Source organism: Rhinichthys klamathensis, unplaced genomic scaffold (genome assembly GCF_029890125.1).
Source record: "Rhinichthys klamathensis goyatoka isolate OS25496 unplaced genomic scaffold, OSU_Roscu_1.1 h1tg000391l_1, whole genome shotgun sequence".
Lineage (NCBI taxonomy): Eukaryota > Metazoa > Chordata > Actinopteri > Cypriniformes > Leuciscidae > Rhinichthys > Rhinichthys klamathensis.
Genome location: NW_026606894.1, coordinates 3,852,501 through 3,868,806, shown reverse-complemented (window position 1 = coordinate 3,868,806; position 16,306 = coordinate 3,852,501). Strand labels below are relative to the sequence as shown.

Sequence of the window (16,306 nt, the reverse complement as noted above, 5' to 3'; positions counted from 1 at the left end):
AAAAGGGATGGGACACAGCACCGCACAAGCAGGAATAACAGGAAAAGAACATATTAGACTCAATTAGATCAGATTAACTCATTAACACATGGCCTCTGGTGATGTTTTGCTTTAACAAAATGAAACAAAAATATTAATCCTGAAAATTAATAATAATGATTATTATTATTAAATAATAATAAGTACATCATGTAAATTAATAAAAATAAATAATACTCAATAATTAAATACATTACTGTTGTTGTTATTACTACTACTATTATAGTTGTTGTTTTTAAAATGTTATTATTTTTCATTAAATACAAAGTAACTAAATAATAATAATAGTAAGAACAGTAATAATAATTATACCTTAATATTACATACAATAATACATCCATTAATAATAACAATCGTCAATCATTTTTTAAATGTGAAAAACAAATTGTCTGGCAAATAAATAATAAAATTAGTCGTTAATTAGCCTGCAAATTGTTCACGGTTGTAAAGCAACACAGAAAATTACATTGGTGTAAAATGTACAGTGAGCATTTATAATGACTGACTGCGGCTCATCCAATCAGAATTTTAAGTCTCAACATTCGTTTTCAAAGGCTGCAAATTCATTTTAAAGCAGGCTGTTTAGGTACACTAACATAGTGTTAGTATTGTGAGAGAAAGCAAGGAGAAGGAGCAGGGTGGAGCAGAAGGGGGCGGAGTCCTTGATGACGAGTGTGACTTACGCAAACGCTTGCACACGGCCATGCAGTACTCCTCCGAGTCGAAATTGTTGCGGTTGCCGGCACAGCCTCCGTAGATGAAGCGCACACACTTCCTCTGCTGTATGTCGAAGTGCCAGCGAGGCTTAGAGGCACGGCAGGGGCCGGTCTCCGCCTCCAGAGAACACACAGCTAACACAGGAGGGGAGGCGCAGTTAGAGCCTCCAGCCACCAGGGGCAGCAATCAGTAATGCCCTTGTACTATAGAGCGCAACAGGGGAACACCGTGATTTTGCCAAGACAGACATGTTCCTAGATAGATATTTTGTTGATCCTGGAGCAACATTCCTGTCTGAAAATTTAGTCCTAACCCTATCCCTAACCATAAACCTAACCGTACCGATAACTTCTGCCTAAAATCAGAGGGGTATGATGGGTGAATAACACTGATGTAGAAGCACCTAACCATGGTCCATCAACTGTAAACTTGTCCCTCAAATCTGATTGGTTGATTGGAACGTTGATCCAGTAACATGTTGGACTTGGTTAAATCACGTTCACCCACAATAGTGGCCACACACTTTTTCAGCGGCCTTGGGTCCAGACGCATTTTTCCTTTTTACTTTCTCCATAGATAAATATAACGATAACAACATTAGCCTCCATACCAAAGGACAATAACGTTTGACAATAGCTGTGATGTGGACTTTGCTTTCCTTAAATAACTAGAATGATTATAAAAACGTTATAGTTATATTTTTAAATATATATATATAAACTTGCGTGAACAGAAAATCAGTGAACTTCACTGTAAAATATTCAGTTGCATACAAATGTATAACAAGTTTGAGAGCGTAGGGAAATTCAATTGATTACATGTTTCATGACCAGTGGGCACTGCTGAGCCCTACGTTTCCATGGTAACAGCGACTTCTCTGATTGGTGCATTCATCTTTATCAGGATTCTGAGTAATGTCATTCTGGCTATAGCATGCAGATTAAAACAAAGTTTGTGTCTGACGTGTGGCTTTAACAGTGTAATATATCTTTACCTAATATTGCAAGCGTTATACATTATTGTTAAAAAATAATTCATTTCTTTATGGAGAAAACAAATAAGATTTTTTACTTCTGGAACCCGACTGTTGCGCTATATAGGGTGTACAGACAATGGCAAACAATAAAGGGTATACTTAAATTAAGATATAACTTCAAAAAAAATAAAATAGGTCAATAACTGTAAGCCTCTATAGTGAACAGGACCAGAGATATGCATCAAATGAGTTGCTGTAATTGGACGCATTATGGCAGTCAGGAAATAAATAAAGGAAACAGAGTGTTACTGACCTTCCACTTCCTGCAGAGTTTTGTCATCATCTTGGCTCTCTGGGACGACAGCTTTCTCTTTCTTCTCATCCTTTTCCTCACTGTCTCGGTCCTCCTCTTCATCCTCGTACACGTAGTGGTAGTCCTCCTCATCTCCGTCATCCTCCTGCTCCTCCTCCTCTTCAGCTGTGTCCTCCTGAGTGGGCGGCTCGTTGGCAACAGGCTCGCTAAAAACGAGATAAAAAGACACAATGAACATCATTAAGTGAACGTTAAATCTTTTTTGGCTTTTTAATTTCATTTAAATAGAAGCAGCACCCCAAACCACATCCTACTCATCATTTAAAGCTGCTGTCCGTAGCTTTTTTTGGGTTAAAAATTATCCAAAATACATATTTGATAAAATACATAACCAGCCAGTGTTCAAAACTATCTGCTTGCCTTAGCTCGATGCAAAACGGTAAGCTTGTAATAATGTTTTTAATTTTAGTGGTACTGGTGGATTTCCGCGAGAGATTCGAGCATGTCTTTGCGTCATTACGTCACATCTGTACACATAAAGAAGGAGTCTCGGCTAGTATAAGCTATATTGCGTGTGAGGATGTTGGAGGTAGAGATTTATAGCCTTTTCTCACAGCACTTGATATAATTAAACTTATCAATTTGATGGCGGATCCAGAAAGGTTCAAACGACGATCATCATCAGTGACAACTAGAGACTCACCCGCTGTAAAATGCAAAAGACTTTGTTCGGACTTCGGAGTGGCTACAGAAAAAAAGAGACTGCAACCGGACCCATGCGAAAACAAGGATAATATCGGAAGGACATTACATGATGTAGTCACGCAATGCTTGCTGACGTTGTTAACATGAACAATTTGAGAACATAGTATAGCTACTTTGCACGGTTTTGCGTGAAATGATAACTTATAAGCAATTGTTAGATTTAATCAGCGCGATTTACTGCAATGTCAGAACCAGAACAAAAGTGAATGTTTCTTACTAGTTCAGATGACATTTCCCGGTGAAAATTCTTATGTTGGTCATACTTCCAAAAAGAATAATCTGTAATTCTGAATGACAATATCCACACCGGCGCTGTGACTGACAGCTGCACACTCTCCTCAAACACTGTGTTCATCCGCGCTGTGCCGTGTCGAGGGTGTTGAACTACAACTCACGTAAAGTTGATAATTCCGCGAATGACTGCAATTGCAGATTTCGAACAGAGATGGCGACAAAGAGGAAAAATGCCGGACTGCAGCTTTAAAATAGTATAACTGCCAAAACACACTTTTAAATAAAGTAACTATATTGAAGCTCTTTAAACTGACAATGTGTTTTTATGAGCAACTTGAATATTTTTCACAATTTAGGCCGTGATCCACTGGAGAGTCATGCAGGTTTGGAAAGTAAATTACAGGGTTATTATTGTTAACTAAAACTTAAGCCATAAAAAAACACTTTCATTACTTGAAAAAAAAAAAGGATATTATCTATAAAAAAAAAAAAAAAAATTTTTTTTTTTTTATTAGACTAGTCAGTGTGGTGGAATTTTTAATAAAAAAAGATAGTAAACTGTCTTGAACTAATCATGAACTAATTATGTTTCTGACAATTTGACCTTTTGGTTATTGGTTTGGTTTAGTCTTATGATAAACTTTTACCTGACTTCCCCTTTGGTGCCAATATTGTGAATAAATTTTACCTGACTTCCCCTTTTTGATCTAACAATACAACAAAATAAATCTTACTTCCTTTTTAGATCTAACCTTCTGACAAACTTTTGACACAATGTAACCTTAGATAATGTGACCTTGGACGTACTGTTTCTTGTCTGTATTGTGTTATGATTAACTGAACCATTAACCCTTTACAATGTTATTCAAAGATATTCGAGATATTTTTGCTGATGTCACTAACAGGTGGTAAAGATGGGGGGGGGGTTAAAGATTCTGTTTGAGTGAGATTCTCTGAGAACTGCTCGAGAACTCCCGGCTGTAATAAAGAACATTTAAAGGACAATTACTCAAGTCTGTCTGTAAGTTAGAATTATCGGCTCTGGACGCTGTAGTCGACTGGAGACTCGCTGGAGTATAGTTAGGGAGCGGATGCTGTAGTCGACTGGAGACTCGCTGGAGTATAGTTAGGGAGCGGATGCTGTAGTCGACTGGAGACTCGCTGGAGTATAGTTAGGGAGCGGATGCTGTAGTCGACTGGAGACTCGCTGGAGTATAGTTAGGGAGCGGATGCTGTAGTCGACTGGAGACTCGCTGGAGTATAGTTAGGGAGCGGATGCTGTGGTCGACTGGAGACTCGCTGGAGTATAGTTAGGGAGCGGATGCTGTAGTCGACTGGAGACTCGCTGGAGAATAGTTAGGGAGCGGATGCTGTAGTCGACTGGAGACTCGCTGGAGTATAGTTAGGGAGCGGATGCTTTAGTCGACTGGAGACTCGCTGGAGAATAGTTAGGGAGCGGATGCTGTAGTCTACTGGAGACTCGCTGGGGTATAGTTAGGGAGCGGATGCTGTAGTTGACTGGAGACTCGCTGGAGTATAGTTAGGGAGCGGATGCTGTAGTCGACTGGAGACTCGCTGGAGTATAGTTAGGGAGCGGATGCTGTAGTCGACTGGAGACTCGCTGGAGTATAGTTAGGGAGCGGATGCTGTAGTCGACTGGAGACTCGCTGGAGTATAGTTAGGGAGCGGATGCTTTAGTCGACTGGAGACTCGCTGGAGAATAGTTAGGGAGCGGATGCTGTAGTCTACTAGAGACTCGCTGGAGTATAGTTAGGGAGCGGATGCTGTAGTCGACTGGAGACTCGCTGGAGAATAGTTAGGGAGCGGATGCTGTAGTCGACTAGAGACTCGCTGGAGTATAGTTAGGGAGCGGATGCTGTAGTCTACTAGAGACTCGCTGGAGTATAGTTAGGGAGCGGATGCTTTAGTCGACTGGAGACTCGCTGGAGAATAGTTAGGGAGCGGATGCTGTAGTCGACTGGAGACTCGCTGGAGTATAGTTAGGGAGCGGATGCTTTAGTCGACTGGAGACTCGCTGGAGAATAGTTAGGGAGCGGATGCTGTAGTCTACTGGAGACTCGCTGGAGTATAGTTAGGGAGCGGATGCTGTAGTCGACTGGAGACTCGCTGGAGTATAGTTAGGGAGCAGATGCTTTAGTCGACTGGAGACTCGCTGGAGTATAGTTAGGGAGCGGATGCTGTAGTCGACTGGAGACTCGCTGGAGTATAGTTAGGGAGCAGATGCTGTAGTCGACTGGAGACTCGCTGGAGTATAGTTAGGGAGCGGATGCTTTAGTCGACTGGAGACTCGCTGGAGAATAGTTAGGGAGCGGATGCTGTAGTCTACTGGAGACTCGCTGGAGTATAGTTAGGGAGCGGATGCTGTAGTCGACTGGAGACTCGCTGGAGTATAGTTAGGGAGCAGATGCTTTAGTCGACTGGAGACTCGCTGGAGTATAGTTAGGGAGCGGATGCTGTAGTCCACTGGAGACTCGCTGGAGTATAGTTAGGGAGCGGATGCTGTAGTCGACTGGAGACTCGCTGGAGTATAGTTAGGGAGCAGATGCTGCAGTCGACTGGAGACTCACTGGAGTATAGTTAGGGAGCGGATATAGTTAGGAAGCGGATGCTGTAGTCGACTGGAGACTCGCGTGAGTATAGTTAGGGAGCGGATGCTGTTGTCGACTGGAGACTCGCTGGAGTATAGTTAGGGAGCGGATGCTGTAGTCGACTGGAGACTCGCTGGAGTATAGTTAGGGAGCGGATGCTGTAGTCGACTGGAGACTCGCTGGAGTATAGTTAAGGAGCGGATGCTGTAGTCGACTGGAGACTCGCTGGAGTATAGTTAGGGAGTGGATGCTGTTGTCGACTGGAGACTCGCTGGAGTATAGTTAGGGAGCGGATGCTGTAGTCGACTGGAGACTCGCTGGAGTATAGTTAGGGAGCGGATGCTGTTGTCGACTGGAGACTCGCTGGAGTATATTTAGGGAGCGGATGCTGTAGTCGACTGGAGACTCGCTGGAGTATAGTTAGGGAGCGGATGCTGTAGTCGACTGGAGACTCGCTGGAGTATAGTTAGGGAGCGGATATAGTTAGGAAGCGGATGCTGTAGTCGACTGGAGACTCGCTGGAGTATAGTTAGGGAGCGGATATAGTTAGGAAGCGGATGCTGTAGTCGACTGGAGACTCGCTGGAGTATAGTTAGGGAGCAGATGCTGCAGTCGACTGGAGACTCGCTGGAGTATAGTTAGGGAGCGGATATAGTTAGGAAGCGGATGCTGTAGTCGACTGGAGACTCGCTGGAGTATAGTTAGGGAGCAGATGCTGTAGTTGACTGGAGACTCGCTGGAGTATAGTTAGGGAGCGAATGTTGTAGTCGACTGGAGACTCGCTGGAGTATAGTTAGGGAGCAGATGCTGTAGTCGACTGGAGACTCGCTGGAGTATAGTTAGGGAGCGGATGCTGTAGTCGACTGGAGACTCGCTGGAGTATAGTTAGGGAGCGGATGCTTTAGTCGACTGGAGACTCGCTGGAGTATAGTTAGGGAGCGGATGCTTTAGTCGACTGGAGACTCGCTGGAGAATAGTTAGGGAGCGGATGCTGTAGTCTACTGGAGACTCGCTGGAGTATAGTTAGGGAGCAGATGCTGTAGTCGACTGGAGACTCGCTGGAGTATAGTTAGGGAGCGGATGCTTTAGTCGACTGGAGACTCGCTGGAGAATAGTTAGGGAGCGGATGCTGTAGTCTACTGGAGACTCGCTGGAGTATAGTTAGGGAGCGGATGCTGTAGTCGACTGGAGACTCGCTGGAGTATAGTTAGGGAGCAGATGCTTTAGTCGACTGGAGACTCGCTGGAGTATAGTTAGGGAGCGGATGCTGTAGTCGACTGGAGACTCGCTGGAGTATAGTTAGGGAGCGGATGCTGTAGTCGACTGGAGACTCGCTGGAGTATAGTTAGGGAGCAGATGCTGCAGTCGACTGGAGGCTCACTGGAGTATAGTTAGGGAGCGGATATAGTTAGGAAGCGGATGCTGTAGTCGACTGGAGACTTGCTGGAGTATAGTTAGGGAGCGGATGCTGTTGTCGACTGGAGACTCGCTGGAGTATAGTTAGGGAGCGGATGCTGTAGTCGACTGGAGACTCGCTGGAGTATAGTTAGGGAGCGGATGCTGTAGTCGACTGGAGACTCGCTGGAGTATAGTTAGGGAGCGGATGCTGTAGTCGACTGGAGACTCGCTGGAGTATAGTTAGGGAGCGGATGCTGTTGTCGACTGGAGACTCGCTGGAGTATAGTTAGGGAGCGGATGCTGTAGTCGACTGGAGACTCGCTGGAGTATAGTTAGGGAGCGGATATAGTTAGGAAGCGGATGCTGTAGTCGACTGGAGACTCGCTTGAGTATAGTTAGGGAGCAGATGCTGTAGTTGACTGGAGACTCGCTGGAGTATAGTTAGGGAGCGAATGTTGTAGTCGACTGGAGACTCGCTGGAGTATAGTTAGGGAGCAGATGCTGTAGTCGACTGGAGACTCGCTGGAGTATAGTTAGGGAGCGGATGCTGTAGTCGACTGGAGACTCGCTGGAGTATAGTTAGGGAGCGGATGCTTTAGTCGACTGGAGACTCGCTGGAGTATAGTTAGGGAGCGGATGCTGTAGTCGACTGGAGACTCGCTGGAGTATAGTTAGGGAGCAGATGCTGTAGTCGACTGGAGACTCGCTGGAGTATAGTTAGGGAGCGGATGCTGTAGTCGACTGGAGACACGCTGGAGTATAGTTAGGGAGCGGATGCTTTAGTCGACTGGAGACTCGCTGGAGTATAGTTAGGGAGCGGATGCTGTAGTCGCCTGGAGACTCGCTGGAGTATAGTTAGGGAGCGGATGCTGTAGTCGACTGGAGACTCGCTGGAGTATAGTTAGGGAGCGGATGCTTTAGTCGACTGGAGACTCGCTGGAGTATAGTTAGGGAGCGGATGCTGTTGTCGACTGGAGACTCGCTGGAGTATAGTTAGGGAGCGGATGCTGTAGTCGACTGGAGACTCGCTGGAGTATAGTTAGGGAGCGGATGCTGTAGTCGACTGGAGACTCGCTGGAGTATAGTTAGGGAGCGGATATAGTTAGGAAGCGGATGCTGTAGTCGACTGGAGACTCACTTGAGTATAGTTAGGGAGCGGATATAGTTAGGAAGCGGATGCTGTAGTCGACTGGAGACTCGCTGGAGTATAGTTAGGGAGCAGATGCTGCAGTCGACTGGAGACTCGCTGGAGTATAGTTAGGGAGCAGATATAGTTAGGAAGCGGATGCTGTAGTCGACTGGAGACTCGCTGGAGTATAGTTAGGGAGCAAATGCTGTAGTTGACTGGAGACTCGCTGGAGTATAGTTAGGGAGCGAATGTTGTAGTCGACTGGAGACTCGCTGGAGTATAGTTAGGGAGCAGATGCTGTAGTCGACTGGAGACTCGCTGGAGTATAGTTAGGGAGCGGATGCTGTAGTCGACTGGAGACTCGCTGGAGTATAGTTAGGGAGCGGATGCTTTAGTCGACTGGAGACTCGCTGGAGTATAGTTAGGGAGCGGATGCTGTAGTCGACTGGAGACTCGCTGGAGTATAGTTAGGGAGCAGATGCTGTAGTCGACTGGAGACTCGCTGGAGTATAGTTAGGGAGCGGATGCTGTAGTCGACTGGAGACACGCTGGAGTATAGTTAGGGAGCGGATGCTTTAGTCGACTGGAGACTCGCTGGAGTATAGTTAGGGAGCGGATGCTGTAGTCGCCTGGAGACTCGCTGGAGTATAGTTAGGGAGCGGATGCTGTAGTCGACTGGAGACTCGCTGGAGTATAGTTAGGGAGCGGATGCTTTAGTCGACTGGAGACTCGCTGGAGTATAGTTAGGGAGCAGATGCTGTAGTCGACTGGAGACTCGCTGGAGTATAGTTAGGGAGCGGATGCTTTAGTCGACTGGAGACTCGCTGGAGTATAGTTAGGGAGCGGATGCTGTAGTCGACTGGAGACTCGCTGGAGTATAGTTAGGGAGCGGATGCTGTAGTCGACTGGAGACTCGCTGGAGTATAGTTAGGGAGCAGATGCTGTAGTCGACTGGAGACTCGCTGATGTGTGAACGTAGCTAACGTCAATTATATTCAGACACGTTAGCGTATAAGTTATACTAGTATAGTTAGTCTTAGGGAGCCAAATCTAAAATAGTTAGGTTTTAGAAGAAAATCCATGACATCAGCTAGTTGCCAAGAAAACATTTCTCATTTCCATTTAGTACTGAAAGTACTTAAACAACCAAAACTGTTAACACTTTACAATAAGGTCTCATTTAGTAACATTAATTAATGCTAGGGGTGTAACGGTACATGTATTCGTATTGAATCGTTTCGGTTCGAGGCTTCCGGTTCGGTACGCATACAAACCGAACGATTCATTGGACCATTTTTCTTGCCGACAAAATTCGCGCTGGCGCGATCACCACAAAGTTGCGCAACATCAAATGGCAAACGTAATGAAAGCGGAACGAAACTGCGCTACTCATTATATTGTGCTTCACGGATCGTTTGACCAGCAACATCTGTGCAGCGCGAGCCGATCTCGATCAAGCGACACTATTACAACACAGCGCTAAGAGATCCAGTAAAGAAAACATTTGAATTCGCCACTGAAGTAATAACATCGCTGCGAGATCTAGTGAGAAGCATTCACATTTCTCCGTTATTAACCGTAGATCTCTATTAGATCAAACAGCGCTGACGTGGAAACCAGGAGAAACATTGTGCCGTGAATGAACTAGTAATACTTTACGTCCACAGACCAGCAACATTCACCATGGATTTAATATAGTAGGCTAACACTAACTGTAACCAGTTTGGCTGGAATAGTGAACTGCTTTCAAGTACTTCACACATCTTTTTCCAGCTCTTCAAAACTCAAATAATATATAAATAAATATATATATATTTAAATGTTATTTTTAATGTGATGACCAAAACATTATTTGTTCATCCTTCAAATATGACCCCCATTTATAAACCTGAAAGTTTCAAGATGTAGGAAAACTCAGTTATTTAAAAATATTTTTTCTTTTAACAAATAAGAAATTTCTCTGGCATTTCTTTCTTTTTGCTGTATCGAAAACGTACCGAACCGTGACTTTAAAACCGAGGTACGTACCGAACCGTGATTTTTGTGTACCGTTACACCCCTAATTAATGCATTAACAAACATAAGTTAATAATGAGCAATACATTTTTACAGCATTTATTATCCTTTGTTAATGTTACTTAATAAAAAAGTACATGTTCATGTTAGTTCACAGAACATTAATGTTAACATACAACTTTTTCTTAACAACATGGTAGTAAATGTAGATATTAACACAAACTAAGACTAATAAATGCTGTAGAAGAATTGTTCATTTTTATTTCACCTTAACTAATGTAGTTACCTAATGTTAATAAATGAAACCTCATTGTAAAGTGTTAGCCTAAAACTAAATAAACTAAAAATATCTAGACATTTTTAATAATTAAATAAAAAATGTAAATAATACAAATGACAAAAACACAAAAAATTGCTAAATCTTTAAAATGAAAGCACCTCTATTATACGTAGAACTATCACGCAGTCAAATACAATAAAATACAAACGATTTGTTTAGGCGGTTCAGAGTCGATTCTTTCTTTTCGGAGACAATAACTTATCGTGCACTTTCGACAGTACACCTTTGCAGAACGTTTACATTCACAAACAGCTATATTACACACTGAAATATATTGAAATATTGATATATTGAAAATATAAAAATAAAATCCAATTCAAAACATTTACAAAAACTATAATAGTACATCAATGACAGTAAAATAACACTGGTAAATGATGAAAATTTTTATTTTTAGATTAACTATCCACAGAAAAATCTGGAAAAAAGTATGAGGAGGTGTGACGAGAGGGAAGGAGAACATGGGAAACAGAGGGAGGGGAGGAGAACAGGTTGGAAGTTTTATGATTTATGGAAGTGAATCAAACAGCTGTCAGAGGTCAAAGGCATGGCACTCGAAAATATCCAGATGGTCAACCTAATTTATCCTACACAAACGCACACACGGCGTATGCTCTCACACATACAATTTTTCAGCTACTACTTCTCAAATGATAAGACACGACAGGTCACAGTCATACTGATACATCATCCTTTGAAAGTGTGGCAGGGCCGTTTGCTCTGAGGCGCTCAGAGAGGCTGTGCCCATTTCAGAAATTTGGATAAGTAAATAATTGACAATAGAAAAATTATGTTTTGTGAATGAGCCGGTGTTTAACACCAATCTTAAATTGGACCTCCACGCCTGAGATTTTGTTTAATGATGATTTGTTGGCGCCGACATATAGCGCAGTTGCTCGGGCCACCCGAATTCGAGCAAAAATATTATAATTTTGTTTTCTTGTTGATAGTGCAAGGTAAATTGTGATAAATAAAAGGTAAATTAATATTCTTTAACTAAGAAACCACAAACTAACATTGGACTAAGAAACCAAACTCGAGAAGTTTGAGAAAGACCACATGCATGTCAACTAACACCACATTACCTCTCCTCTACTGCTTCATCATCTTCATCCTCTTCATCCTCCTCCTCAATGACAGGCTCCTCCACCTCCTCATTCTCATCATCTTCATCCTCATCATCAAGCTCTTTTGAGGGTGAAGCAGGAGGTACGGGCTCCTCGGGACGAGTAGACGGGCAGCAGACGTATTCAGTGCCGTGGAACTTATCGATGCCACAGGGAAGCAGCATGCCGTAGCTGTGCAGGACCATGCTTCCCTTAGAACAGGCCTAGAGAGAGAGAGACACACAGAGAGTCAAGAAATCCCATTCAATTAGAGCAAATGTGGTTTGAAAGGCCAGTCTGCTGTGTAAGAACAGCCCGAAGAAATTCAGCAGATCTGTTAAATGTCTGTCCTGGGATCAGTGGAGTCAGCGCACGGAGATGCTTCCAGAATGCACACACAGAGAATGAAAGACGGCAGCTTGGAGTGATTTACGGTACGAAAAGAACTGACCACGTACACACTGCAGCTAAATTTGGTTCTGTACACAGAGTTTACAGCATTCTGCATCCAAATTCATTCGCGAAGAAGATAGTGAAGACAATATCTATCTGCGATGGTCAAAAACTATAGTTTTCACAAGGAGTAGTAGGTATGATGGTAGAAATGTGTCGCCTGCTAGAGATTTTGCTATACAGTTTATAAGGTCTGTCTTTTATTATTTGCACGCGAGAACGACAAGATCCTCAAAGTGAAGCTGATGTCAGATTTATTCAGTTGTTATGAATCTTATCTTTTGGTTCCACCCATCAAAATAAATCAAAGTTAAAATGAAAAAATAATAAATAAAATGAGACGAAGTGTATTTCATTTGCAAAGTATTTATTCTCAAGATTATCCAAAAAAAAAAAAGGTATTACCAGATGACTTTTAAATATATAAACTATTTTTAAATTGAATTTCTAGGAAGAACGATGTACTGCTGTTTAAAAGTTTGGGGTCAGAAAGAAATCAGTTCTATTATTCAGCCAGAATGCATTAAATTTTTAAAATGTGCTAGTAAAGCATTTTTATTGTTACTAAAAACATCTATTTAAAATAAAAGCAAGCACAACTGTTTTCAACACTGACAATAATAAGAAATGTTTCTTGAGCATCAAATCAGCATATTAGAATAATTTCTGAAGGATCATGTGACACTGAAGACTGGAGTAATGATGCTGTAAATTCAGCTTAGCATCACAGGAATTATTTACATTTTTAAATATATTCAAATAGAAAATTATTTTAAATTGTAATATTTCACAATATAGTTGTTGTTACTGTATTTTTGATTAAATAAATGCAAGCTTGGTGAGCGAGACTTCTTTCAAAAATATTGAGAAATCTTTTGAACCCACATTTTTGATCAGTAGTGTATGTGTCTCAAAATGTTGTCTCATTATGCAAAGATTCTTCATTGATGTTTTTAACATTAACGACACATCAAAAACATCCACTTAGTGAACCAACGCAACCTGAGGATAGCAGGACTGACTCTTTTACCCCCCCTGCACACAAAGAATGATAAAGAATTCAAGCCCGCAAATGAATTGCAGTTGTCACTCCCAAAAACTGTGAAAATTCATGAGAAATTAGAAAAGACAGCAGATAGCAGGGAAACTGAAAAGACAGTTAATTATAAGAGAATGCAGAGCAACATACATCAGATGTGAGCAAGTGTAAAAAGACCAGTTGTGTGTGTGTGTGTGTGTGTGTGTGTGTGTGTGTGTGTGTGTGTGTGTGTGTGTGTGTGTGTGTGTGTGTGTGTGTGTGTGTGTGTGTGTGTGTGAGAGAGAGGTGGTAGAGGTCTAGAGATTATCAGTATTACAGCAGTACGGCTTATCCAGTTATCAGGGTGAAATGTGAGGACTCAAGCATGCAGCAGGAAAGACTGAGAGAGAATAAGAACGTGACACTCGAGTCTACAACTGAAAATCCATCAAATTTTAAACGAGCATTAGATGTAGAGGTAAATTGCAGTGGTTTGCAAAAGTTCTGTAAAAAATGTTCTTTATGGCCCTTTGATTTCAGCAATGTGGAAAACATGGATGGAATCTTGGAATCCAGTCATGAAAATGGAATTTACGGTATAACGTGGAATTTCAGTGAGGCGATTGTAACTTTGCTTTCAGCATTTCAATTTACCGAATTCCAATTTCAAACTGACGCGGCTCCTTCCGCGTCTTAAATATTTCTTACGTATGTCGAATCTCATTGGTCCCGAAGCTAACTTCAAAAACCTGTATATCAAATTTCAAACATGTTCATTGGCAACAATTCTGTTGCTTTGCATAGCATCTTCGTGTTTATCGTGGACCGACACATATCTTGTTGAGTACATGTATTATGTAATTAGTGGTGTATGTCTGTGGAGCTGGAAATGATGTCTTACCTCTTTGGCCACACCGTGCCATTGCTGATGACTCACGCACATGTCCATACGCTCCTTGTGGAAGAATTTACATTTCTCTGGCACCAGGAGGACATCACTCACGAATTCCCCAACTGAAAACATACAAACACGCAGCACGCAGATTATTAGCAAGGCTGAGGCTTTAACATCATGCAGCTGGTACAATGCAAACAGAAAACATCTAACACCCACTAACAAAACAGAATTGCAAATTCGGGACAGCAAATAACAACACAGCTCAATAATTCATCAACACATGGTCTTTTGCATTCTATAATGAGCATTTTACAACTAGGGCAAGTGACATCTGAACAGACATCTGGTCAGTAGCAAAAGACAGAATAAAGATCTGGCATGCACAGACCATCCCGTCCACAGCAGAGAGAGAGCAAATAGCAGCAGGAAGTCTCGCCGCGTTCTTTAAAGAGAACGGCGTAATTCTGGCTCATATCAAGTTTAACATTCCTGGGGAGTGTGAACACTGTGTTGCTTACAAACATTGCTCTGATTGTTCGAGCGATCTGATATATTAATACTGGCTCAACCAATGGTGGGAGTGACTACCTATTTCTCTGAACAGTGTCAGATTGGGGGTGCAGAAAAATTAGTGCTGGAAGTTTTAGTGGGAACTTTTTAATTGCGATTTTTCTATTAAAAACGGCTATTGAGATTTAAAATGTGACAAAAAATCCAGAGTTATCGGTGCTTATTTGTAGGGTTGCACAATTAAAACCATCAAACTTTTATTTTTATGGAAAACCACAGGGAGTCCTTAAATGTTCTCTTTTTTTGATAAGTGCTTCTCATTAAAGTATGGAAAGACGATTGGCGCATGTTGAGCTCCCAAACACACGTTAAAGCGACCCAAACTCGGCGCAGATGCAGAGATGGAGTTCATGTGTAGCAGCATTTACTGTGAACCGAGAAGCTCGGAGATGCTAAAGACACCAGATCATGAGCTGCTCACGTTAAATAGAATACAGTCCTGCGCTTCACTCTGAAACTCGCAGCGCATATATTTATTTAAAGCGGCACTATGCAGTTTTGGCAATTTCTTCACTGTACTCTTGCTTTTTGCTTGCAGTTTGCTCCCCCTACAGCTTCGGAATAGATATTTGACAACACTGTCGTAAAAACTCTCCCCCCTCCCATCTTCTACCTCTGCCCATGTGCATTTGTTTTCAAAGAAGCCGGCGAACGCATGGAGCCATGTCCACTGAGGTATGTATGATACACAGAAAGCTAGCATATAAATGTTGAGATAGTGTATATTTGTATTGTGTTATCAAACGTAATCCGTAACATTATGGTGAAAAACAAGAGACTAAGAAAATTTCCGCTTATTTGTGTTCATTTTTTTCTAGCTTAGCCTATCTCAATTATAGACTTAGATTAGGCAGTATCAAAATGAAACTTTACGTTGCATTCTTTTATAATGCTGACGGGGATCGGAGGTCGGAGTAGAGTTGTCCATCATAACAAAGATAAAAACTCCATCCCTACCTTGTTCTTATAGCTAGCCGGATCCTGGATGGGGGTGTGTATGTGTGCAGTGCCGTAAAGCAATTCGTTACATCGCGAGACCTGATATCAGGCTACACTTCCAGACTCTGAAGGGGGAAGCGAGACGGCCACCATTCAACCCGATAAAAGTCATATTACCATTCTAATGAATCCAAAGCTGTTCAGTTAAGCTAAAAAGAAAACTGCATAGTTCCCTTTTAATTAAATTGCAGCCTTTGTGATTTGATAAAATCGCACTAGGCCATATAACAATTTTGGTTTTATTTCAATGAACCGTGCAGCCCTAGTAGGAATGCACAGAAATGTTGGCCAGTGAAAGAGAAAATAGGCGAAAATCTTAGAATTGCTCATCATCTCAATTGAGTTTGTCAATATTACAATAATCAACACTGACACATGAGAAAACTACACTTAAAGTTTATTAGTTTACGGTCTTAGTTTTAATTTTTAAATGTAATTAACCTATATGTTATTGTATAAATCACATCAAATGAAGACAGTTAGTAAAATCACTTATGGCAAATCATACTGATAGTCCAAACAAAGGGTTTCGGTCCAGAAGGTCCTGAATTTTTTGATGCAAGATATTTTTCTATCTTATTTGTATTCTTTAGGATTGATTTTTGGGAGAACTGTGCCTTTAAGGAAATCAATCTCCACTAAACAAGAGTTAATGTATAAATGAAACAGGAAAGGGAGCGTGTGAGCAAGTGAGTGACAGCTGAGGAGCTCAGATGCCATCAGACA

At 42.0% G+C, this 16,306-nt stretch overlaps 1 protein-coding gene across 5 annotated transcripts in view; it reads right to left on the bottom strand.

Moving 5' to 3' along the window:
- The window catches only part of aplp2 (amyloid beta (A4) precursor-like protein 2), a 102,177-nt gene that overhangs the window by 22,948 nt on the left and 62,923 nt on the right, over positions 1 to 16,306 (bottom strand). For 4 of the 5 annotated variants that reach the window (XM_056234299.1, XM_056234301.1, XM_056234302.1 and 1 more), the window contains exons 4-7: positions 14,015 to 14,127; positions 11,622 to 11,866; positions 2,046 to 2,251; positions 723 to 890 (exon numbers count right to left, since the gene is read on the bottom strand). In XM_056234299.1, the coding sequence (XP_056090274.1) occupies positions 723 to 890; positions 2,046 to 2,251; positions 11,622 to 11,866; positions 14,015 to 14,127 (732 nt within the window). The remainder of the gene's footprint in view (positions 1 to 722; positions 891 to 2,045; positions 2,252 to 11,621; positions 11,867 to 14,014; positions 14,128 to 16,306) is intronic. The other variant, XM_056234303.1, reaches the window with a different exon arrangement.